The sequence below is a fragment of the Loxodonta africana genome, chromosome 3, assembly GCF_030014295.1.
Source record: "Loxodonta africana isolate mLoxAfr1 chromosome 3, mLoxAfr1.hap2, whole genome shotgun sequence".
NCBI classification, from domain to species: domain Eukaryota; kingdom Metazoa; phylum Chordata; class Mammalia; order Proboscidea; family Elephantidae; genus Loxodonta; species Loxodonta africana.
In genome coordinates, this window is record NC_087344.1 from 168,199,696 (window position 1) to 168,225,229 (window position 25,534).

Genomic DNA, 25,534 nt, shown 5'->3' on the forward strand with positions numbered 1-25,534 from the left:
CACATTCTGTGTCCCACTCCTCAGGGTAATGTCCAGCTCTCTGAGGCTTAATAACATATAATTACAGTCCAGCTTTGGAAACAGGATTTGAAAGAGGAGTTTGTTGGATTTGGATAGAAAAAAAACTTATTTTTTTGATTACCAAACTTTCACATTAATTAAACAAAATATAATTCTATATTTTATAGCTTAAATCACCTGTTTTGGATACAAAGCCAGAGACTGGCGAGATCCCAGAAGAAAGCACTCTGACAGAAGGCAGTACTCCAAGCAGCCAATCTCCTAAGCCTGATTCTGGTCAAGAGACGTCAGGGAGTGTGGCAGGTTTACCTGCAGTGGAGAAGGCCCAGCACAGGACTGATGCCCAAGGCAGCCCCCAGGAAGGCGGCACAAACAGCCCGGCGTGTGGAAAGGAGGCTGATGGCGGCCCGCGCTGCTAGAGGAACACGGCCATGGACGACCACTCCGAGGTCTTCTATGGGTTTTTCAAAGTATACCCTTCACAACTCCCTTTACTCTTTGATACTAATACTCGGGTATTCACTACAAAAGTGCCAACTTATGCATTATTTTTACCGACAATCAGGACTAACAGTCGTGTGTATGTAAAGGCTTCCACTTAATTTCATCTTCTCTTTGGTATTAAGACATAACCCACAGCTCTTATTTGTTAATTTGGGAACAGGGTATCATAAAATTTCTGTTGTAAGATGAACATATGGCATCACTGACTGTGGATGGTTAAGGAGGCCAGCGTGAGTTAAACCAGTAACCAAACCCGCTGCTGTCGAGTTGATTCTGACTTGTAGCAACCCTATAGAGCAGAGTAGAACTGCCCCCATAGGTTTCCAAGGAGCGGCTGGTGGATTTGAACTGCCGACCTTTTGGTTAGCAGCCATAGCTCTTAACCACTAAGCCACCAGGGCTCCAGTTAGAGTTGGGGACATTGAAAAAGAAGTTTTGTTCATCAGCAAATACAGGAACCAACTAACCAAAGTGCTGCCTAGTGTAAGTCCCGTAATACCTACTTTAGTCAACAGGATAAGTCATACATTGGGTGCAAATAGTGTTTCCAAAGTGATTAAGTACTCAAAAACAGATTTTAAAGAGGAAGGTCCACTGTGGCCACTTTGACACATTTCAGCATCTTCATGCAGCCACAGTGAGCATTACCAGCATAGTTGTGTTGAAGCCTCAATTATTTGTGGTTTTCTGTTTCATATCCTACCTTCAGCCCTCAACTCTTGCCACTGTCACTGGATCTGCTTCCTTACGGCCCCTTTTACTGAATCCTTCACTGGGCACAACTGAAGATGACCAGGGTAATTTAGATACCATAGCTCATTAAATCAGTAACAGACTTTAGAGAATGCCTCTATTCTTTCCCCACTAAGTGAAGTACACAGGCTTCATAAGACCTGTTTTCCTTCCTACTCAGAATCCCAGCAGTTAGGACTGTTGGATATTACTGTATCTTATTTATATTGTAACAAACCATATTGTCTTGGCCAGAGAAGTTCAGATGTTTAGAGTTCTACGCACAGAAGAATACCATGATAAACAGAGAAGGGTGTTTTACTTAACTGCGAAGACAGGTGGTGATAATCAACATTTTTAGCTTTTCTGATTTTAAAAAGTATTCCTGATTTTAAGCAGTTTATAAATTTTGCACAGTCACTTATCTAGGAAGCAAGTTGCACATACATTCAGGTGTCCTTCGTTTTCATTATATTCGCACTAGAAGTTATGTTTCACTTCTCACTAAAGATGATACCTGTCAGTAGTAGTATTTAAAATTTTTATGTAGGCATTTGTTTCAGAAAAAAAGACGGATTCAAAGCAGTTGCTTTTTGATGTTTCTACATGAAATACAGAATACCCCATTTTGGCTCCCAAAATTGTTGCTTAAGCCTGGTAATAACTCGATTTCACATGTTAATATTATTTTCCAGTTTATACTGCAGACATCTTCAGTATTTCATCAGAAAGGTAATCATTCCTCCAGAAGATACAAAAGGATTTTATGTTAGTATTTCTAACACCGCAAGCATGTAACAAACTAATGAAAGGATGCCTGCAGTTTGGAATAGATTTGTGATCACGGAAGGAGTTCATGAAGAAATGGCAGTGGCTATAAAGCATGCATAGAAGTGGCTGCACAGAAAGTGGTCCTCCCACCGACTGAGGAAAACACTCCCAAGGCGGTAGTTGTCCCCCGAGCTGTGATCTGATTCTGAAGAGAAACCAGTGCCTCGGGTCACAGACTCTAAACTGGGAGTGGAGGCAAAGCTGCTTGCACTTTACTCCCGTCCCTGACTGCTGCTGATCAGTCCAGTAGGAATCCCTCCTCCCTTTAATTTAAATAAAATGTCATTTTTGTACCCTTTCACTATAGAGACCCATCTGGGGGTACGATCTACTTTGGCAGCTCACAAAGCCACATGCTGCTGCTGCAAGTGATGACAGCAGGTCAGGGAGGGCTGTCAAAGCAGAGGCAGCGTACCGAGGCCCATCAGAACCTGGAGAAGAGAGAAGCCTTGTTTGTTGGCTAGCCAGTATTCATCATTAAAACTCAGGCTTACAGTGACAAGTTTTTAGGAGAATCAAAATGGGCTAGACAGCTTTTAAAGGGAATTTTTAAATGAAACAGATAATGGTAGAATGTTTACAGGGTTTAACAACCACTGTATACACAAAATAAACACTTATTTTTACATTGTGGTTTGGTATGCTGTCTTTTATTGACTATTCTTATAAGAAAAAGCCCCGTGAAACTTGTCTGCAGTTTTTAAAAGGATGCTATTTAGGACATCACATCTTACATCTGTTATTTTTTATAAATTATACACACACATAATCCAGGTGTTAATGTACTTCTGGCAAGATTTCTGTCTGATCTTAGAACCAAGAATCTTTTTTTTGCTGAGCCCTTAATGTGATTCTAGATTGTGTAAATGAAAGGGTCTCCCTCGCCCCCCCCCCTCCTACATTGGCCATTGAGAGAGCTGGTTCTCAGTCCCGTTTGCACCTGAGAATCACCTGGAGGACTTTTAGCAAAAGCAAAGGTTGGGGCCTTGGATCCCACGCCAGCTCTGCAGAACAACCAGGAGCAACCAGGGCTGGGGAGTGGGCCAGCCTATTCCAGGTGTGGGCACTTGCATTATGCAGTTCAGTCTCAGTCCAGGCCCCGCTGTGTCCCACTGCTGCTTTTTGCTACACTTCATTTATGTTCTCATGTCCTATTATGTACCCACATAAATTACCTTCAGTCTCCAGGATAAGGAGGGTGAGGCCTGATGACAACTGAGGGCCTAACCTTCATCCCTCATACACAGTTTTTGTGAGTTTTCAGTTTATGTGGCCTGGGTTCTTAAATTTTTTAACAGTAGGTCCCATGAGTTTGTTTTAGCAGCAGTATTATGCAAAATAAGGTCCCTGGATGGCACAGTTTGTGCTCAACTACTGAAGGTCAGTTCGAACCCACCCAGCAATGCCATGGAAGAAAGGCCTGGTGATCTGCTTCCGTAAAGATTACAGCCAAGAAGACTGTATGGAGTAGTTCTCTTAACAACTTGGGGTCGTCATGTGTAATGGCAATGGGTTTTTGGCTTTTTATTTTGCAACAGAAGAGACTAAACTATGTGTGTGTATATATATACACACATATATATGCAGATATATATTTTAACAAATAGCCCACAGGAAGTTTATTAAGAGTTTCTTTTACACTGGATTTCACCTAAAATGTATTGAAAATAGATTTTCTTAGAAAAAAAATCTAGGTTTTTTTAATAAGACCTATGTATGTTTTTTACATTTACATTGGTCAAGTACATTATTTTTACTAAACAGCATAACTTCCCACTACATCCAAGGTTAAGTAAAAAAAGCCACTGTCAATTACTAAGATTTAAAAAAAAAAATCTCAACCAGAGGATTACATTCTAGTCTAGGATTCATTTAATTTCCTAGCTAACAAACACTAGATAAAGAAATCTGAGTTGCCAAAGAACACAATCCCAAGCAGTCATTACAAAAGTTGATACAGCACCTTACAAGACACTTGGACCCTGGAACAAGGGTGTGTCCAGAGGAATGTTAACTCACTAATACCACACTACTGAAGGTTAAAATATTTACAGCATTCTAAAAACATTGTAAGCTGTTGAACAGTGCTACAAGGTCTCCTTTCAAGGAAAAAAAATAATAGATTAAATTTCCCGGCAGTGTTCTGAAAGGAAATAAGATTGCTTTAAAAAAAGAAAAAAAAATTCTGTAGTAACTAGTGGTTTGCTGATTTTTGTTCTGAAGTTTTAAGTTCCAACAAAGCATTGCTTTGCAAAAGGTCCTTCAGCCCCAATTCACCGTCTCTGTTTTGATCTCTTTGTAAAAGAACTCTCTGCTCATCCATCCTTTTCGCCTGAGAGCGCAGAATAAGGCTGAAAAAGTCTTCGTCTGGTACTGTCCGCCCTTTTGTGGCAGCAGGTGGTGGGGCACATCTTTGATCATCTAATCTGGACCCCTGGAGACAGAAGAGAAGGGGATTAAAACACAGGAAACTGCAGGAAAGGAAGGCACCACGCTATATTACATCTGGCATTCACAACATGAAAATGTAGCATTAAACATTTTTTTAACTCTGAGAAATTAATTTTTATATCTGAAACCTAGTAAAAATTTTTCTTTAAAACGACCTGTATAATCAGAAGATTAGGAATTATGGAGAAGCAGAGCCATCACTTCATGAGCACAGTAAGTGCGTTATATTAAGGCATACTATTTTATTTGTCATCTGTCAGAAGGAATAATGTGGGATTAATGAAGATACAAGGTCAACTGTGTCAAAGGATGACATTTCAAGGCTATAATAACATAAGGTGGTCGTGTGCCATCAAGTCAATTCCAACTGATAATGACCCTACAGGACTGAGTAGAATTGCCCCATGGGGTTTCCTAGGCTGTAATCTTATCAGGAGATCACCAGGTCTTTTCTCCCGCAGATCCACTGGTGGACCTGAACTACCAACCTTTCAGTTAGCAGCCAAGCACTTAACCATTGCACCACCAGGGCTCCTTATAATACCCTGTTAGACACCAACAGTGTAACTGACTACCCTGTAAATACTGTTTTAGGCCAGTGGTCAGCAAACTATAACCCACTGCCTGGTTTTGTAAATAGTTTCAGTGGAGCACAGTGATGCTCATTTGTCTGTCTGGTCTATGGCTGCTTTCCCACTACCGTGACAGAGCTGAGCTGTTATTCAGTTCAGCCTCAGTCCAGGGCCTGCCGTGTCCCCTATTGCTGTCCGTCATTTGCTACACTTCCTTTATGTTCTCATGTCCATATAGCCTGCAAAGCCTAAAATATTTACTATCAGGTCCTTTTTGGGAAAAGTTTACCTACACCTGTCTTAGTTAAATCTGTCAAGGAAATTGCCCAGACGGAATTTTTCCTTTAAACTCTAATCTTACGATTTTTGAGAAGTACATCTGACATGTCATTCATCAAACATGAAATGAAAGCATTTAAAAGTCTACAGTTTTAGTTTCTGTAGGTAAGAGCAGGAACATGCTAGTGGGTATTCGAGTGCTTACTATGTGCTAGGCGCGTCCACGTAGTTAACCCCACAGCCCTGGGGAGGGTACAGCGGCTTACTGGCCTCTAGTCAACCCCCAGCCCCACACCTAGCTCACTTGTCACCATCTGTCCTATCACAATTCTTGATCATTTCAAAGCCCTCATAGCCAATTCATCCAAAACCTGGGCCCTGCAGTTCCTAGACCTCTTTCCTCCTGTCTGGTGTTCTCATCCTCCCTGCCTTCGCCGTCCACTGCCATGATCATGTGCTGACCCTTAGTAATCGGACCACCTTTAAGATCAGGCCTTCAAACACCCTGTGCTGACCTCTACCTCCTCTTGTTCAGGATCATATTCTCTAGTATCCCCTCTTCACATGCATACCTCATTTCCTTCTCAGACTAGATTCCAAAGTGCATTATTAAAACTGCTCCCTGGCATATGCCTTAACTTTTCTCTCTCCTTCAACCACATTCTGGAAAATTCCCAACCTTGATTAAATCCATCTCTGCCTACTGCCTCTGGCTGACTATGACAAGAAAAGACACAGCTGCATATATGTGACCATATGGGGCCTCAGCTCAGCTCAGCAATCTTCTCCTCCCCCAATTACTTTCTCAAAGGCAACTATTTTCTGCTCCCTTTCTTCTCAAATTTACAATGCCCCCAAGCTCATCTAATGATTTTACTTTCATCGGTGAGAAAAGCAACCGTAAGGGAATTCCTGCTTGCTCCCACTCCAAATCCATGTGCATATACCCTGCTTTCCTGCTCACTCAATCAAAAGCCGTTCCTCGACTCTCCCTTACTCTCCTGCATCATTGCTTCCCCTTGCTACTTGGTCATTTCCATCGGCAGGCATGCCATGCTATCTCCCCCCAAAAACCTACCTTTATATCCCTCGTCAGCTAATGATCCATATTTTTCTTCCCATTTTCTCAACCTACTCAATCCTTTTTTTCCCACAAAGTCACTGACAGCATCTTTCAAAATCAACACTCTCCATGTAGCTCAGTCATCATCTTATTCTTTCTGTCAGCAGCATTTGACACAGTTGATCACTTTTCAAAACACTTCCTTCACTTGGCTTCTACTACCCCACCCTCTCGGAGTTTTCTTCCAGCTCTCTGACAGCTTGCACTTTGCTGGCTCATCTTCCTCTCCAAGTAGAAGATGTCGGAGTGCCCAGGGCTCAGTCATGAACCTCTTCCCTTTTCCTTCTTTACTTTTATTCCAGGTGATCTTATCCCATGGCTTTAATACCAGCTCTGTTGGTGACTCCCAAATTTACTTCTCCTTTGGGCTCCTGATTTTTATATCTGATTGGCTATTGAACATCTCCACTTGAATGTCTGATAGGTATCCCAAATCTAACACATCTACAACAGAATTCTCGATTTTTCTCCCTCAACTTCTTTCTCCTCTAGTCTCCATTTCAGTAAATGGCACATCATCAACCCAGTCATTAAGCCAGAAAGGCAGGAGTCATTCTCATTCTCTTTCCTTCACACCCTCCATCCAATTTATTAAAAATAACCCTATTCTGAATGGTACCGTTTCCTCTTGTGTTAGCAGAAGGGCACACACTCAATTCCTGGGCTTGAACTTCAGTCCCATCCTTAAATCTGACCTTGGCAGTAAGACACTTCCTCACTCACAACTTCAACTTTGAAACTAAGCTCAGTGTTACTAACACCTTCATATTAGAGTTCTTGCTCACTGACTGGGGATGCAACATGGCCCCACCTGGGAGGACCTGGTGGATGGGGAGAGCTGGGTAGATGCTGGTTCCTGTAGATGGAACATGTGTGGTTTAGCATGCAAGTGACCCCCCACCCCCACCCCCCATTTGATTTTTCCCTGGAGATTTGTGTCACAGCAAGCTGTGTGTGAACCTGAGTTTCATGGTGGCATATTAATAATCAGATGACTAAAGTTCTGACTCTGAGTGTCCTTGAACTTCCCCTCTAGCACTAACCCCTGACCTTCATGATAGGTTAGGATTTTAACTGGTACTGCTTTATTAACTTTGGGGAAATGGTGCCACTCAAGAGCAACTTCCTAGCTTTAGGAATAACTCCTTTCTAGTTAACTTACTGGTTCTGGTGCCTTGTTTTAGGATGCAACGAGATTCTTAGCTCGAATGTCCTCTTCTAGAGGGTGAATTATAGTTATCCAATCATTAAAAAGAAACCTTTATGCTCACTGGGGGTGTTTCTTCCTGGGTATCTGTCTAGGGCTCTGCGCTAGGGACAATCCTTTGGGTGGATTCTGTTAAGCTGAGAGAACAAGTTTCCAAGACTAGATTCGTATCTTTAATCTGACAGAGACCAGAATGTCACAGGTGGTGTTGGAACATATCTCAATTCAGCCAATTAAATTCAGAGGACCAAGGGAGGTGTGTAGGGGGAGATACTTAAAAAAAAACCTGTCAACTTTTCAGAATTATTTTGTGAAGACTTGTAAGATGAGGATCAGGAAGGAAAAGGGCTATTTTGTGAGTTCCAGTGCCTAAATCTTGTTTACCTCTCACTTAAAAATATAGTTTAAGTGTAAACTGAAGAAAATGCAGTTTTGCCTGGGCTAGTGAGAAATGGTGCAAATCCTCATATGTGTTTGCAGGGGAAGGTGAGAAGATCATCCACTAAAGAGGAAGTAGTTAAAAATAGGGATCTGTGGGCTCTGTAAATTCTGTAAAAATTTAAGTTTTTTTTTAATGGATAAAACTCTACTTAATTTTCTAAAGCGGCTACTGGTTTCCAAATCAATATAGATGAAAAGGTAAGACACCCATTAGACTAAATAGGAAGTGTTTTCATCATTCTGTATCTATTAATTTCTCAGCAGTGTCTATGATGTTTGGGGGGTCCCTCTTTGTCAGTGGTCACTAACCTTCGTACTCGATACCAATGAAATCACTTGTCAGTGCAAAATGTGTTACAACTTGATGAAATAAAGGTTTGAGTTTGAGAAATAAAATGTATTTATATATTAAAAAAAAAAAAACCTATTCTGATTCCTTCTCATCACTACTACCACCATCATAGTCCAGGCCGCCAATATCTTTCTTTTTTTTTTAAGTTTTATTATACTTTAAGTGGAAGTTTACAAACCAAGTCAGTCTCTCATACAAAATTTTAAATACACCTTGCTATCTACTCCTAGTTGCTCTCCCCCTAATGAGACAGCACACTCCTTCCCTCCACTCTCTATTCTCACATCCATTCAGCCAGCCTCTGACCCCCTCTGCCCTCTCATCTCCCCTCCAGACAGGAGCCGCCCACATAGTCTCATGTGTGTACTTGATCCAGGAAGCTCACTCCTCACCAGTATCATTTTCTATCCCATAGCCGAGTCCAATCCCTGTCTGAACAGTTGGCTTTGGGAATGGTTCCTGTCTTGGGCTAACAGAAGGTCTGGGGCCCATGACCTGTGGGGTCCTTCTAGTCTCAATCAGAGGCCACCAATATCTTGTTTGGATTAGTATACTAGCCCCCCAACTGGTTTTCCTGCTGGCCCTCTTGCCACACTAGAGTCTTCCTGCAGTAGCCAGGATGATCTTTTAAAATGTAAAAATGCCATGTCACTCGCTTGCTCAGAATCCTCCCGTGTCTTCCTATCACATTTAGAACACAAGCCCATGTGGTAGGACCATAGCCTATAAGAGCCTACATGATCTAGGCTCTGCTTACTTCTCCATCCTCATCTCCTATCACTTCCCCGACTCACACTGGCCTCCTTAACATTCCTTGAACCTCCCAAGCTGTTATACTCAAGAGAGGACTTGCTGTCTCCTATGCATGGAATGGTCTTTTACTAGATTCTCACATAGCTGGGCCCTTAACCTCTTTTAGGTCTCTGTTCAAATGTCACTCAGGAAAGGTTTTCCCTAAACAGCCTGTCTAAAACAGATGCGCCACAACCACCACCACCCCTGGTTACCCACTGTGGTACAATGGATCGCTTCTGTGTGGCCGTTCTAGCCATGGTCCTGTAACTCCCATCCAAGTGATTGGGCACGACTATGCAGATACAGTCATTGTGGCCCACCAAAGGGATTGGTCAGTTTTGCCATCCTGCTGGACTTGAAATGAGTGACCCAGAGGTGGCAAGGAGAAAAGTCCACTGCCACCAAAGCAGGAGAGACCCACAGGAGATGGTGCAATGGGCTTCCTGGCCCACACAGCGAGAAAGCTGAGTGCCTTTGGGCAGAGGCTTAGGGCCAGGGAGAGGTATGCCTGTGAGCATGGCTGGGAAGAGGCTGTCCTGATGGAAGAACTGTATCCTGAGTGTTCCTGAGCCTGAATTCTAACCTGTTACTTCCCTAATAAACCCCATAATGAGTATGGTCTGTGAGTTCTGTATGGCCATTGCAATGAATTATCGAACCCAGCAGAGAAGTTGTGAATAGTGTGGGTGGATGGTTGGTGTGAGAGCTGGTAAAGATGGCGGAGAGAGGAGGCATGTCTGACTGGCATGTCTGACCTCCACCTCTTAGGAATCAGACTTGGACTGTTGATCTTGATCTTCCTTCCTCTTTGTGAAGTTAGAGGAGGTCAGATACTGACTCCACGCCACTTTTACACCCACTATCCCTTTAATGTGCTTTGTTTTTCTTTATAGCAAATATCATTACCTGATATATGCTATATATAAACTTGTTCAACTGTCTCGCCTACTAAAATGCAGGTTCCTTTAAAATGCAAGTATATCGCCAATGCCGAGAACAATACATGGAACATAATAGGTGCTCAAAATTTTTTTAACAAATTTTTGTTGTTGAATGAATGGGAGGTAGGTACTACCTGTCATCTCATCTTTTTATGAATGAGGAAACTGAGAGACAGAACTAGGGCTAGGCTGAGGAAATGTCACTTTTTAGTGACAATAGCATTGTTATTCTCATGGTACTGTGTCCAAGCCACCTCAGATAGTCCTTCACCACTGTGGTTGATAATAATTAAAATAGTTAAAATAAGGACGCTATCTCCTTAATTCTCCAAAATGGTAAACTGGACAGAGACACTCCGTTTTAGTCAGCGATCCCTTTTGCTGCTGCCTCCTGAAACTTAGGAAAGCACGGCTCTTCTCTAGGTTTCATCCCACAGCTCAGACGGAGTCCTCAGCAACCTCTTACCTCATCAGCCCAAAGGAAAACAAATTAAGAAGCTGTAACGAGGGACCTCTAATAACAACAGATTGCCTCCCTAATACAAAGTGAGCCCCTTATTACCTCAAAAACAAAGAATTATAATAATCCCCAAACTCTCAATGGCATCTGAGGTATATAAAAACCAAACCAAACCTGTTGCCATCGAGTTGGTTCTGACTGAGTGACCCTACAGGACACAGTAGAACTGTCCCATAGGGTTTCAAAGGAGCAGCTAGTGGATTCAAACTGATGACCTTTTGGTAAGCAGCCAAATGCTTAACCACTGGGCCACCAGGGCTCCGAGCTACACATGGAATGAAAAAAATATGCAGACATACTTGACATTTTACAAGGATGTCAAAGAAGTCTTCATCAGGCTCTTTACTGTCATTAGTCATCAGGTGGCCCAGCACAGACTGATTATTGTTTTGCGTCAGACGAAGCCCTGGCAAATTACTGAAACTGGCCCTCTGGTCATCCAGACGGCGGCTCTGTGAGCTGGCAAGAAGATCCAAAAATTCATCTGTGTTGGGGGACATTACAGAGACCGATGGTGCTATAAAGAAATAGAAGGAAAAAAAAAAATCCAAAATATCATTACAAAAGTATTTAATCAAGTTTGTTATATACATATAGTTCTTTTCCGACTTGTTTAGCCCCAACACCTGCTCTGTCCACTTGCTTTAGCTCTGTCATGGACAGTCACTTATAGGCTGGGGGTTGACTAGATGGGCATTTTTTGGGGGGTGGGGGTGGGGGCAGAAGAATGAATCTCAGAGTACTTCCAATGATCCGCTTGAAAGTTACTTAGATTTGACTATATAGTCCTCTTTATCTAGTGCCCACCCAAAATGGAATTTTATAAGATACAGGGTTAAATCTGGGGAGGTGAGTAAACTTTTTCTTACATAGTTTCTCAGACTAGGGTGAATGGGACAGTGTTTTTAATTCCGTGTCCTAGATAGGAATTATCTAATGAGCTAAACTTAAATGATGCTGACAAGTCTTGGTCTGTGGTAGAGGAAGTCTGTTGGTAGCTGAAATAGAGAAATTTAAGCGACCTGTTCTAGATCTGTCTAAGGATCATGTAGGCCTGAGCTGCCTCTAAGGCTCAAGTGTTACTGTTGTTAGTCATCAGTGATTCTGACTCATGGCAATCCCATGTGTTCCATAGGGTTTATTTGGCTATAGTCTTAATGAAAGCAGATCACCAGGCCTTTCTTCCATGGTGCTGCCAGGTAGCTTTGAACTGCCAACCTTTAGGTTAGCAGTTGAGTGCAAATTGTTTGTACCACCTAGGGACCTTAAGGCTCAGGTAGCGTTAGCAGTAATTGTTCAGTCTGTCTTGGCTTTTCTTTTTTAATTTAGGTATGAAGCATTCACATTTTACATACAATTATAAAGTACCTGTAATGATCACTTTAATTCAGAGATACCTGGATTCAGGCTCATTTATTGTATCTCTTAGGATCAGAAGTAAATTCTCAGAGAAAAATCACAAAATCATCAAAGGGAACTATTAAAACTGAGGGAGAGGCACAGATAACTTACTTTTTCGCATCATTCTGTGGGGAGTGGAGGCAGCTGTTGCTGAAGCTGTTTGGCAGGTCTTTTCTTGTAAGCAGCACCTTTGATCATCCATCCTATTGCTTTGAAATCGGCTTAATAAGTCAAAGAACCCTTCATCTCCAATAGTATCTGTACTGATTTTCTAAAATATTGAGAGAAAATATTCCAGCATTATTTTTAGATCACCAATGGAACAACATCACGATGCACTCAAATGCAAAAAGGATGAAAATTAAAAATAAAAAATTGACATTTTTAAAAAGAATACTACAAGATGACATTGGTAATAAAAAGAATAGGTAATATTTCAACTTAACAAAAAGCACTTCTTGTTATTTTAGTTTTTAATTCCTACATTTTTAAGGCTAAAGAAACTTACCTCAGATTCAGGGGAACTGCTACGCTAATGATTTATGAATTATACAGCTATTAGTGATACAGGCATGTGTCTCAGGTTGAAAGTTCAATGCTAAGATTCTACAACAAAAAAATTTAAATAAGCTGATCTTCGTTAAGAACTGTTAAACTAAGGAAGAAAGCAAGTGTATTTTCCTTGCATAGTGATTTCCAAGGCCTTTTATTATAAAGATCTGAAGATCCAGAAAAATACAAACTTCAAATAAATGAATATTTGGGGAGGGGAAATAACCTGTCATATTTTATACGTAAAGATTCCAAACTAAAATGATGAATGCAATGTTTAATACAAGCAAATCTTTTTCATAATGACAGAAGTATTATAAGAGGTGTACGTGTGTGTGTATGTGTGTGTATATAAATATACACATATGTGTGTATATATATGTACACATATACACACACACAAATATGGGACCAAGAAATCTGAGCAAAGCTTAATGGAATTGTGGGACACCACTAACTGAACCAACATACACGGAAATGCCAGAAAAAGAGAGAGAGAGAAAGGAGCAGAAAGAAAACTTTCCAAATTTGTTGAAGGATAGAAATCTACACATATATGAAGCTCAACAAACTCCATGTAGTATAAATCCAAAAAGATCCACACCAAGACACGTTATAATCAACTCCCAAATAAAGAGAGAATTCTGAAAGCAGCAAGAGAGAACGGAAACGTCACATACAAAAGATCCTTGAAAAGATTAAATGCTGATTTTTCCTCAGAAACCCTGGAGGCCAGAAGGCAGTGCAATGACAGATTTAAAGTGCTGAAAGAGAAGAAGCATTAACCAAGAATTCTGTGCCCTGTTTTTCAAAAATGAGGGTGAAATTAAAATATTCCCAGATAAATGTTGAGGGAGTTTGCAAGGACTAGACCTGCACTACAAGAAACACCAAAGGCAGCTCTTCAGGTAGAAGTGAAAGGATATTAGATGATAACTCAACGACGTATGTAGAAGAGGTCTCCAACAGAGGCAATTTCATGGCCAAATATAAGAGCCAGTTTTATGCCATTTTTGGTTTGGAACTTTAGTAGTATGTCCTACATGATTTTAAAAAACGAACACATAAAACATAATTATAAATCAATGCTATTGGGCATATAATGTATAAAGATGTAACTTATGATATCTACATAAAGAGGGGAAGGAGCAGTATAGGAATAGAGTTTTTGTATCATACTGAACTTAAGGTGGTATCTATTTAAGCTGGGTTGTTATAAATTTAAGATATTAAATGTAATCCTCATGGTAACCACAAAGAAAATATCTAAAAAATACAGACAAAAGGAAAGGAGAAGGAATCAAAATGGTTCACTACGAAAACAACACAAATGATGGCAGTGTTGGAGGAATGAGGGACAAAGAAGGTATAAGACACACAAAAAGCAAATAGCAAAATGGCAAAAGTAAGTCCTTCCTTATCAGTAAATGGATTAAACTCTCCAATCAAAAGGCAGAGAGTGAAGAACGGATAAACACCGTGATCCATATATAAGCTGACTACAGGGGACATACCTTAGGCCTAAAGACACAAATAGGTTGAAAGTAAAAGGATGGTGAAAAATATTCCATGCAAATAATAATCAAAAAAGAGATGAGGTATCTATATTAATATCAGACAAAACAGACTTCTAAGTCAAAATCTGTTTTAGGAGACAAAGGACATTATATAGTGATAAAAGGGTGAATTTGATATAACAATTCTAAATATATGTGCATATAACAGCAGAGTCCCAAAATATATGGTACAAACACTGACAGAATTAAAGGGAGTAACAGATAGTTCTACAATAATACTTGGAGACTTCAATACCACCACTTTCAATAATGGAAAGGACATCTAGAAAGATGATCAATTAGGAAATAGAGGATTTGAACAACGCTATAAACCAGCTGCTAACCAAAAGGTTGGTGGTTCAAATCCACCAGCTGCTCCTCAGAAACCCTATAGGACAGTTCTACTCTGTCCTATAAGGTTGCTATGAGTCAGAATTGACTCAATGGCAATAGAATTTTTTTTTTTTTTGATTGATAAACCAGCTGGTGCAAACAGTTAACAAGCTTAGCTGCTAACCAAAAGGCTGGAGGTTCAATTCCACTCAGAGGTGCTTGAGAAAAAAGGCCTGGCGATCTACTTCCAAAAAATTAGCCATCGAAAACCCTAGAGAGCACAGTCCTACTCTGATACACATGGGGTCACCATGAGTCAGAACTGACTCAATGACAGCTGGAGAAAAAAACAAACAACTAGACCTAACAGACATATACAGAACACTCCACAAACAACAGCACAGACACATTTCTTCTCCAGGGCACGTGGATCATTCTCCAGGATAGACCATATGCTAGGTCACCAAACAAGTCTCAATAAATGTAAAAAGACTAAAATCATACAAAGTATCTCCTCCAACCACAATGGATTGGAACTAGAAATTAATAACAGAATGAAAACTGAAAAATACACAAACATGTGGGAATTAAACACACTATTAAACAACCAATGAGTCAAGAGAGAAATCAGAAAATATGTTAGAGTTGAATGAAAATGGAAGTACGACATACGTGAAGGCAGTACTGAGAGGGAAATTTATAGCAATAAACACCTACGTTAAAAAACAGGAAAGATCTCAAATCAACAGTCTAACTTTTAACTTGAGGTACTAAAAAAAGATAAGCAAACTAAGCCCAAAGCTACCAGAAGGAAGAAAATAACAAAGATCAGAACAGGAATAAATGAGACTAGAAAAACAATAGAATTAGTGAAATCAGTTGTTATTTTTGAAAAAGTAAATGAAATTGACAAACCTTTAGCTAGTCTGACAAAGAAAAGGAGAGAGGATGCAAGCATCCAGATTCAGAGATGTAAGCAGGGGCATTACAACTGACCCTACAGAAATAAACAGGATCATAAGACAATACTATGAACAACATACTATGTACTCCAACAAATTAGGTAACTGATGAAATGGACAAACTTCTAGAAACACAGGAACTGCCTAAACTGACTCACGAAGAAATAGAAAATCTCAACAGATCCATAACAAGTGAAGAGATTGAATCAGTAATCAAAAATCTTCCAACAATAACAAAAAAGTGCTGGATAAGATGGCTTCACTGGAAATTCTACCTAACATTTATAGAAGTAATCCCAATCCTTAAACTCTTCCAAAAAAAATAGAAGAGGAGGGAATACTTTGGAACTCATCCTATGAGGCTAACATTGCCAAAGCCAGACTTATTACCTTACGAATATAGATTAAAAAAACTCCAACAAAATACTTGCAAACCACATCCAACAGCATATTAAAAGTATTATATACCATGATCAAATGGGATTTATCCCAGAATTTGAGGGTGGTTCAACATTAAAAAAATGAATCAGTGTAATATACCATATTAACAGAACAAGGAAAAACAACATGATTATCTCAATCAAAGCAGAAAAGGCATATGACAAAATCAAATGCCCTCTAATAATAAAAACACCCAACAAACTAGGAATAGAAGGGAAATTCCTCAATAGGATAAAATGGCATGAAATAAACAGTAGTGTTTTTGCAAACTAAAGTGACTTAAAACACGAGATAATTGCTGTCCAAAACAGTGGGCAACTTTTCTATGAGTAGAATAATCACTGTTTCTAGCTTTGAAGAAGATAGGAAAAACAGGGAATTATGGAAGACTTCTTTGCATAACAAAGATCTTCTATATTAAATGTCTAATATAAATTATAAAACTATAAAAAATTCAGAATGAATATAATAAAAGTAAAACTAAGGTACTCAAAACAAAGCACAATATTCAAAACCTCATTTCAAACATACCCTCTGAGAATTGGGAATTCGGTGGTCAATGGAATTACTGGCATCTTGAAGGACTTTTGTGGAAGAATTCGTCTTATATTTTTTTCCCTTCAGTCTGTTAACAAAGAGTAGCTTTGCAGAAGGTTTGGCAATAAGAGGTTTTTGTTTAGCAAGAATTTCACTGTTCCAGTTCTGTACCTACAAAATTAGAAACACAAATGGAAAGCAGGACATGAAAAAAAGCGCCCCTACCTCAACACCCTTTCAGCTCAGTAATGAGGTCACTCCTGAGGTTCACCCTTCAGCCAAAGATTGAATAGGCCCATGGAATAAAACAAGACTAAAATGATGCACCAGCCCTGGGGCAGGGACTGGAAGGCAGGAGGGAAAAGGCAAGCTGGTAATAGGGAACCCAGGGTTAAGCATGGAGAGTGCTGACGTGTCGCGGAGGGGGGGTTGTTAACCAATGTCATAGAACAATGTGTGTAACTAACTATTTGATGAGAAACTGTAAACCTTTATCTAAGACAATTAAAAAAAAAAAAGAAGCACCCCTGATTTCCTAAAATATTAACCTGCCACCTTCACTCATTTGGATAAAAGGGATATCTTAATAAATCTTTTTGCCAGTATATTGCACTATTTTCAATAGATGATACCAAACATGTACTGTGGATTTCTCATTATAAAAATGTTAAAATGGTGACCTTTAAGAACCTAAGAATAAAGAAAAGAAAGTTTGCCAAAACCCTATAAAATTTGTATATTCAGAGGAGTCAGTTTCATTCTGGATGTGAGTTAACTTAAAAATCTGTTACAACTGGAAATTTGAGGTGTATACAGAATTAAAAAAAAATAACATCTAAAACTTATATAGCAATAGTAATTTTTCTGTTGATAAAGCTATACTGTTTTTCACTATCATACTAAATTCTCAATATGTAAAACATTTAATCAGCAATTTCTGTAGGTCTAGATTTGGTTTTGAAGGGCCCTGGTGGCACAGTGGTTAAGTGCTCAGCTGCTAACCAAGAGGTTGGCGGTTCAAACCCACCAGCCGCTAAACAGGAGAAAGATGTGGCAGTCTGCTTCCATAAAGATTTACAACCTTGGAAACCCTATGGAGCAGCTCTACTCTGTCCTATAGGGTTGCTAGAAGTTGGAATCAACTTGATGGCAACGAGTTTGGTTTGGTGAGATCAGGTTTAAATATATTAAACTTCTAACAGACTTTAAGTATTTACTGAGTGCAAAGAAAACATATACAGTACATATAGTAAGTAGCTGTTTGACATTTGTGGCTTTAGCAGTCTTAAGCATTTGCTACTGTTACCCATTACCCATTGCCATCGAGTCAGTCCTGGCTCACAGTGGCCCTATAGGACAGAGCAGAACTGCCCCATAGGGTTTCCAAGGAGCAGCTGGTGGATTCGAACTGCTGACCTTTCAGTTAGCAGCCGAGCTCTTTAACCACTACGTCACCAGGGAACCCAAGAATTTGCTAGTCACTTTAAAGGTCTGTGTTAAGGTCCATGTTATGTAGTTAATTGATAATTTTGGTGAGGCATATGTTTTCATACGTAAAATTTACATACAAACACACAGATTTTAAGTTGTATTGTTGGAAGCCATATAACTTCTACACCAGCCAAGATGTAGAACATTTCCATCAACCCAGAAAATCCTCTCATGAAGCACAAGTTAGAATAACCCTGCCCCAAGGCTAAGGTACAGGACTGAGGGATATAGCTAATAAGTGAACCAAGCCAGTTAGCCAACATCTATTTCTGTATCACAATGTAGCTTTTTTTAGTTCTCTGCTCCTTCTCTCATGTAGATTATAGGGGAAGTTATTTGCTAGACTGGATTGCTGAGTCTTTTGATTAGAGACTAAGAAAATGGCCCTTGATGTTAGAACATAAAGCTGTACCTAAATTCAAAATGGAAATGGAAAACATTAAAAACGTTTCCTATATAACTGTTTGGACTTCTCAACAACATTGAAAACAAGAAGACAACAGAGCAATGTCTCCAAAATTATGAAGGAAAATTATTCCACAGTCAGCAAAATTACCAATCAAATGTTAGAGTAAGAAAAAACATTTTCGGCATTCAAATTCTCAAAAGTTTCCTTTCATTACACTGTTTCCCAAAAAGTGTCTTAACCCAGAAGTCTCCCTTTTTCTCTATATCCACTTCTTTGTTGAGAAAATGAAATAATGGGTTCTTTGACAACTTATTATAAGAAACCAACCCGACTAATTCCTGCCCAAACACATTTTAAATTAGAACTAGCACTTTATCATTATTTGGCTCTTGGAGAATTACAGGATTAAATCCGGTCAGTGTCTTGTGGAATTTACGGCTTAGTATCACTACACAGGTTAGGCAGAACGGAGCAAATTAATTTTGCTTTACTTGTTAGTAGTTCCTACGAGGAGGAGGAAAAGAGAGAGATGTAAATTGCCTTAAAGGTTTTTTTTGTGGGGGAGCGGGGGGAGAGTTTGGATAATTTTTTAATTCAACAGATTCATATTTGAGAACTACTGACAAGAGCTGCATATTTTGGGGACATGGCAAAGTCTTTCAGAAGCAACCACAGTTTTTTAACAACTCTGTGAAAGTTTACAATTAAAAAATCTTGGACATTAAGTCCAAGACAATTAGATGTTTGTCTTATGAAAACTATTCACACACAAATAATTATCAATATTCAAAAATCATTATAATGATGGGGCAGAAGAATATTTAAATGGAGAGATATTACCAGGTACTATGGTAATATTCATATGAAAATATCAGATGAATAGATACCAAAATACTAATTGTAGTTACCATTGGGAGGAAGGATTACATACTTATGATTTTAATCTCCTTGTTGAAATTTTCTAAAGTTGCTATATGTATCTTAAAAAGTATTTAAAAATGATATGCCACAAAAGGTATAAGAGCCTATTTTAACAATGTAAAATGAAGAAAGGTTACAGAGGTGGAAGAAAGCCGCCTACGTGATTTTGTACATGTTCTTCACTTGATTTGTTCTTCGGTAATCTTTTTCCAATCATAAAGTTCCTTCTGTTACCAAAGAAAATCGCCTAGCATCCTGAATAAAAAATTCTTTGTCAGTTAGAGAGTTGTTTTTCAAAAATGCAGGTAAAAAAAACTACGATTCTTTTGATCATAAATATCATTTGCTATTGTCATCAGTTAACATGCTATAGCTCGGTAAAGGAGCCCTGGTAGCACAGTGGTTAAGGCCTTGGCTGCTAACCAAAAGGTCGACGGTTCAAACCCACCAGCCACTCTGCCAGAGAAAGATGTGGCAGTCTGCTTCCCTAAAGATTTACAGCTTTGGAAACGCTATGTGGCAGTTCTACTCTGTCCTATGGGTTGCTGTGAGTTGGAATTGACTCCCTGCCAACAGATTTAGGTTGGTTTTATGGTTTGGTAAAATCTTAATTCTTTGATTCTTCCGAAAAATTTTGGCAATAATATTGCTGTTATTTGATTCACCAAAAAAAGAAAGGAAAAAAAAAAAAGCTTTCCGATCCTTTTTCTGATCTTCTTGATCTTTTTTTAATTCAGGAAGAAAAAAAAAAAAAAAAAGCAACACAAGCACCTGGTAAAATATTCAAAGAGTTCAACAAACATGTAAAGTATTTCTCCTAACTCAGATACCCAATCCTTCCAGAAGCAGTCACTGTTACGTTTCTCATCTATCGTCCCAGAAATGTTTTCTGCATCTACAAAGATGTGTGTGCATTTATCTTTTTCTTAAACAGACGGCAGCGTACTGTATACATTCTTTTGCACTGGGCTTTTTTCATTCCTGATTCTTTTTAAAGACAAATTTTTAAGTGATACCCATATAGGACAAGGCTTATTTAAACTATTTCATTTAAATTAAAAGTTAATATTTTACAACAATTCACAAAATTTAAAACATAAAAATTGCCAACCTTTTCTGGTGTTAACTTCATAAGTTCCATGTTTTCCATACTACGTCGGCGTCCCAACTTGGGGCGTGCACCTTTGTAAGAAAAAAAAACCACACACACACAAAATTAATTTAAATAAAACAGAAAGTCCTTAAGATTACAAATTCAGTATTACTATGTTAGTCAGTTCTAAGGACTGATCCAGAAGCCCCTGTGGAGGGGGAAATATGTACAAAGCAGAAACAATTCTTTCAATTTGGAGCTCTTAAGGATAATAATTTTCCATACCCACTACATAAAAACAGAATGTTCGCTCCCTTTAAAATGCTCTGATTGAAGGATGTTATATTTTGGTTGGAAACTAACATTGGTTACTAACCTTACCCCTTAATTTAGAAATGGCATTTTATAATAACTGGTTTTATACTACATACACGGACTCTTTAAAAAAAAAAAATTGTAGAGTGGTTTAAGTAAGTGAAAACATAAGGGAAAGGCTTTAGGCCTTCAATTCTGAGAAAAGCAAAAAATCACAATAATCTGCCCATCACTATATTGTTGCTTCTTTCTAAGCTACCCCTTTCCATCTTAAAATCTCACAAGACAATATATTCACTGTCAGTCAGGAAACAAAAAGGAGAATCCTAAAAAAAAGTTTTTTCAAATTATCATTAAATAAAAACAATTTTAACATCCATTCAATCTTTTTAAAAATCAAACAGTATCTAAGAAAACATAAGGAATATCTGATACATAATACCCAGCTTAAGAAATGAAGCATAGTATACTAACACATTAAATCCTCCTTATGTAACTCCCCCACAGCCTCTCTTCTTCTCTGTACTTTTACATATTTTTATGATGTATGTATCTGTGCAACATGGAATTATTTGCATGCTTTGAAACTTTATATAAATAGAATCATACTGTATGTATTCTGCAACCTGCTTGCTTTGAGCAAATTTATGTTTGTGTGATTCATGCAAATTGAGATGTGTAGTTTAGTTTAATTCATTTTCATTGCCATTTTAGGACTAGAAAATAATTCATTTATTCATTCTACTAGTGACACACATCTAAGTTGCTTCCAATTTTTTGCTATTATCAACAATACTACTTTAGAAATGCTTGGAAATGTGTCTTGGTGTACATGAGCAAGCGTTTCTCCACAGTATACACCCAGAAGGGGAATTACTGAATTGTAGGTCTGATACATTTTTAACTTTACCAGACTACCAGATGTTGCCAGATTGTTCTTCAGAGTATACCAGTACCTATTCCCATCGATACCGTATAAAATTTTCCATTACCCTACATCATTTCAATACTGCTATTACCAGTTTTTCATTTTTTTCCATTACCCTACATCATTTCAATACTGCTATTACCAGTTTTTCATTTTTGTCCACCTCATGGGTTTGCAATATTATCTCACTATGGTTTTCCCCAATTAAATAAGGCTAAATATCTTCTCACGTTTTATGGGCCATTTGTTTCTTCTTTTGTTCATTGTTTTTGCTCATTTTTGGTTGAGTTATTCATCTTGCTTTTAATTCACAGGAGTTCTTATACATTCTGGATACAAAACCTTTTTCAGTCTTATGTTTGGCAAATATCTCTTCTCAGTTTGTGTTTTATTTCTATAGTTTCTTTTGATAAAAATAAGCTAATTTCAATGTCAGTATTTTCCTTAATGGTTTTTGTTTATTGTGTCTTGAGAAATCCTCCTCCTCTCTGACGTCATGAAGATATCCTCCCATATTTTCAGAGAGGTGATGCAGCACACCCCTTGAGAACATGGATTCTAAAGCCCGGCCATCAGTTTAGAATTGCAGCCCCAACATTACTTGCAGCGTGACCTTGGGCACTTAGCTCCTCTGTAAAGAGTAACAGTCCCCACCCCACACCAGAGTGAGTGAGGTACGCAGTGTGAGCAGTATATGCATCATCATCTGAAAAGCCTGTCCAATGCGTGGTATAAGCAGTAAGCACTCACCAAGTGTTAGCCAGCCTCATCATTATTACTTTCAATATCTTTCATATTTAAATCCTTAATCCATAATCCTCGCAAACTCTATGGAGCAGTTCTACTCTGTCCTATAGGGTTGCTATGAGTTGGAATCGACTTGACGGCAATGGGTTGGGTTTTAATCCATCAAGAATTTGTTTTTATGTCAAATCATTAATTTCCACATATGCAAGGAATACAGGCTTTGTATTCTGTTTCACTGGCCTATTCATCTACTTCTATGCCAATACCAAGAAGCCCTGGAGGCACAATGATTAAGTGCTCAGCTGCTAACTGAAAGGCTGGCAGTTCGAACCAGAGGCTCCGAGGGAGAAAAGATCTGGTGATCTGCTTCCATAAAGATTACAGCCTAGGAAACTCTATGGGGCAACTCTACTGTGTCCTACTGGGTCGCTATGAGCTGGAACTGACTTGCGGGCACACAACAACAACATGCCAACACCACACTGTCTTAATTTTTTTTTTTTTTTACTTTATAATAAGTCTTCATATTTGTAGAGAAAGCACTTCTCATATCTTGTTCTTCATCAAGAATATTTTGGCTATTCTCAGACCTTTTTTCTTTCACGAAGATTTGTGAATGACCTCATTGAGTTCCACAAAAGAACTGTTGTGATTTGCTTGGGAGTGCACTAAACTTATATCAATTTGGAGAGAATCAATATCTTTACAATATTTAATCTTCCAATTAGAGTATGATTTATCTTCTATCAATTACTGAGAGAGATGCGTTCAAATCTCCCATTATAGTTCTGGATTTTCCTATTTCTCTTTTTAATTCAGTTTTGCTGTATATATGTTGATACTGTTACTGTTATGCATATACAAATTTAAGACTTTCATCTTTCTAGTGAATTGCACCGTTAACCATTGAGAAATACCATTGTGAATGACCTCCTTCATCTCTAATACCTTTTGCTTAAAGTACATTTTATCTGATACTAATATAGTTATACCAGCTTCCTTCCGGCTAGTTTTCACATGGTATATTTTTTCTACCCTTTTCTTTCAGACTTCCTGTATCTTTAGATGTTTCTCTTGCAAGTAGTGTGTAGTTGGATTTTCTGCTTTTTTAAATCTAGTACTCTTTTAACTGGAGCATTTACAATTAATATAATTACTAATGTATTTGGATATTTGGGTTATTTTCTCCCTCAGTCTGTTTACTGGTGAATTACACTGACTGATTTTCTAACGTTGAATCTCCCTGGATTCCGGCTTGTTTGTTTTTAAATACACTGCTGGAATTAGTTTGCATATATATTAAGATTTTTGTATCTATGTTCATGAGTAAGATTGGCCTGTGATTTCTCTTTCTTGTACTGTCTTTATCTAGTTTATCAAGGTTATAGTGTTCTCAGAAAGACTGATAAAATGTTGCTTCTTTTTTTAGTCATCTATACAATTTTGTGTATGGTCGGAATGAATTCTCTTGAACGCTTGGTAGCTCTCACTTGTAAAACCATCTAGGCCAGGTATTTTCTTAGTGGGGGCCCTTGTGGCGCAGTGGTTAAGAGCTCAGCTGCTAAACAAAAGGTCGGCAGTTCAAATCCTCCAGCTACTCCTCAGAAACTCCATGGGGCAGTTCTACTCCGTCCTGTAGGGTCACTGTGAGTCAGAATCTTAGTGGGAAGATTTTAAATTACTGAATCAATTTCTTTTTAGGCATTAAGGATGCCATTCACATTACATTCTACCATTAACTTTTCCTATTTTTTTCTTGATTCAGTTTTGGTAAGTTGTTTTTCTGGAAATTGTCCATTTTGCCTAGGTTTTCAAATGTTTCGTCTAACATTATTCAGGATAATTTATCTTTAATCTCTGCGGCATCTGCATCTTTATTTTTTCCTTAATCATGTTGGAGGTTTACTTTGAGCTTATCCTGTGGGTTTTTTTCTTTTTTTAAAATTTCTTAAGCTGGATATTTGCTCACTTATTTTTGGCCATTATCCTTTTATATATAATACAATGTAAATTTTGCTCTATGTACCAGTTTAAGTTGCATCTCACAAATTTTGAAGCACGCTATTTTCATTATCATATGGTTCTAAGTTATTTTCTAATTTTAAGATTTCTTCTTCCACTCAGTTACTTAGAAATACGTTTCTAAGTTTCCAAATAAATATGTTTTGTACATTACCTTCTTGTTATTAGTTTGTAACTTAACTGCACTATTCTGAGGAGATGAAATTTATATGATACAGATTATCTGAAACATGTTGACAGTTGCTTTACTGGTTTAGCAAGTGGTCAAATTTTTGTGAATGTTTCACGCATGCTTAAAAAGAACATGAACAGGCCAGCTGCCATGTTCAGGTTTCTGTATGTCCATTACATTAGTGGCTTTCACACTTTTTAATTGTGACCCATATAGAAAATACATTTTTCACTGTAACCCTAAACCCGCATACACAACTGTGTAACAAAAATTTCATGAAATACTTCTTGTCCTTACCACATGTGGTTTGCCCTGTTATGTGTTATGTACAAACACACACACAGGTGTGTGGTCTTACCTCTGCTAAATCCCTAGGAGCACCACTAATCTGAAAGCACTTTATTGGAATGGGGTTTCTTAGACTGTGCAAGTGGTATAAATTGAATTCCAAACCAATATGCAAGCAGGCTTATGAATTTAGATTCTTAGGGAAGATTTTTTTTCTCTACCCTAAGCAACACGAGAAACAGCCAGGTTTCCTTGCAGCCTCTCTGGCCAGCAGACTGCCTGGCACTGGAGAAACAGCAATGAACAAAAAAGACAAAAAAAATACTTGTTCTCATGGAGCCAGACCGTGCAAGGAGGGAGTGAAAGGAGATGAGGTTGGAGAGGGGCTGGGTACAGACAACACTGGGCCTTTTGGCCATGGTGGGGACTAAGGATTGGGTCCTAGGTGTGATGGGAAGTCATTGGAGAGTTTTAAGCAGATGAATGACACAATATGATTTATATTTTAAAAGAATACTCTAGCGCTGTGTGGAAAAATCAGTGTGAAGGATCAAGAATAGAAGAAAGATAAACACTTGATGGGCTAGTACTCTACTG

At 38.5% G+C, this 25,534-nt stretch overlaps 2 protein-coding genes across 12 annotated transcripts in view; one reads left to right on the plus strand and one right to left on the minus strand.

Annotated features, from left to right (window-relative positions):
• Window positions 1–2,702, plus strand: part of CLCC1 (chloride channel CLIC like 1) — a 28,283-nt gene extending 25,581 nt beyond the window's left edge. Inside the window, exons 12-14 of one of the 8 annotated variants that reach the window (XR_010321507.1) lie at window positions 189–470; window positions 1,235–1,322; window positions 1,953–2,697. Coding sequence is in view for 6 of the 8 variants with exons in the window: in XM_064282459.1 (XP_064138529.1) it covers window positions 189–440 (252 nt within the window). In the remaining 2 variants the exon portion in view is untranslated. Of the gene's footprint in view, window positions 1–188 lie in introns of all 8 variants that reach the window. The other 7 variants (XR_010321506.1, XM_064282459.1, XM_064282460.1 and 4 more) reach the window with 7 other exon arrangements.
• Window positions 2,703–2,714: 12 nt separating this feature from the next.
• GPSM2 (G protein signaling modulator 2) overlaps window positions 2,715–25,534 on the minus strand; it is a 66,737-nt gene continuing 43,917 nt past the window's right edge. For all 4 annotated transcript variants that reach the window (XM_003409538.4, XM_010589525.3, XM_010589524.3 and 1 more), the window contains 5 exons: window positions 20,484–20,554; window positions 16,546–16,722; window positions 12,282–12,441; window positions 11,069–11,286; window positions 2,715–4,522 (listed from right to left, as the gene is read on the minus strand). In XM_003409538.4, the coding sequence (XP_003409586.2) occupies window positions 4,283–4,522; window positions 11,069–11,286; window positions 12,282–12,441; window positions 16,546–16,722; window positions 20,484–20,554 (866 nt within the window). In that variant the 3' untranslated portion in view covers window positions 2,715–4,282. The remainder of the gene's footprint in view (window positions 4,523–11,068; window positions 11,287–12,281; window positions 12,442–16,545; window positions 16,723–20,483; window positions 20,555–25,534) is intronic.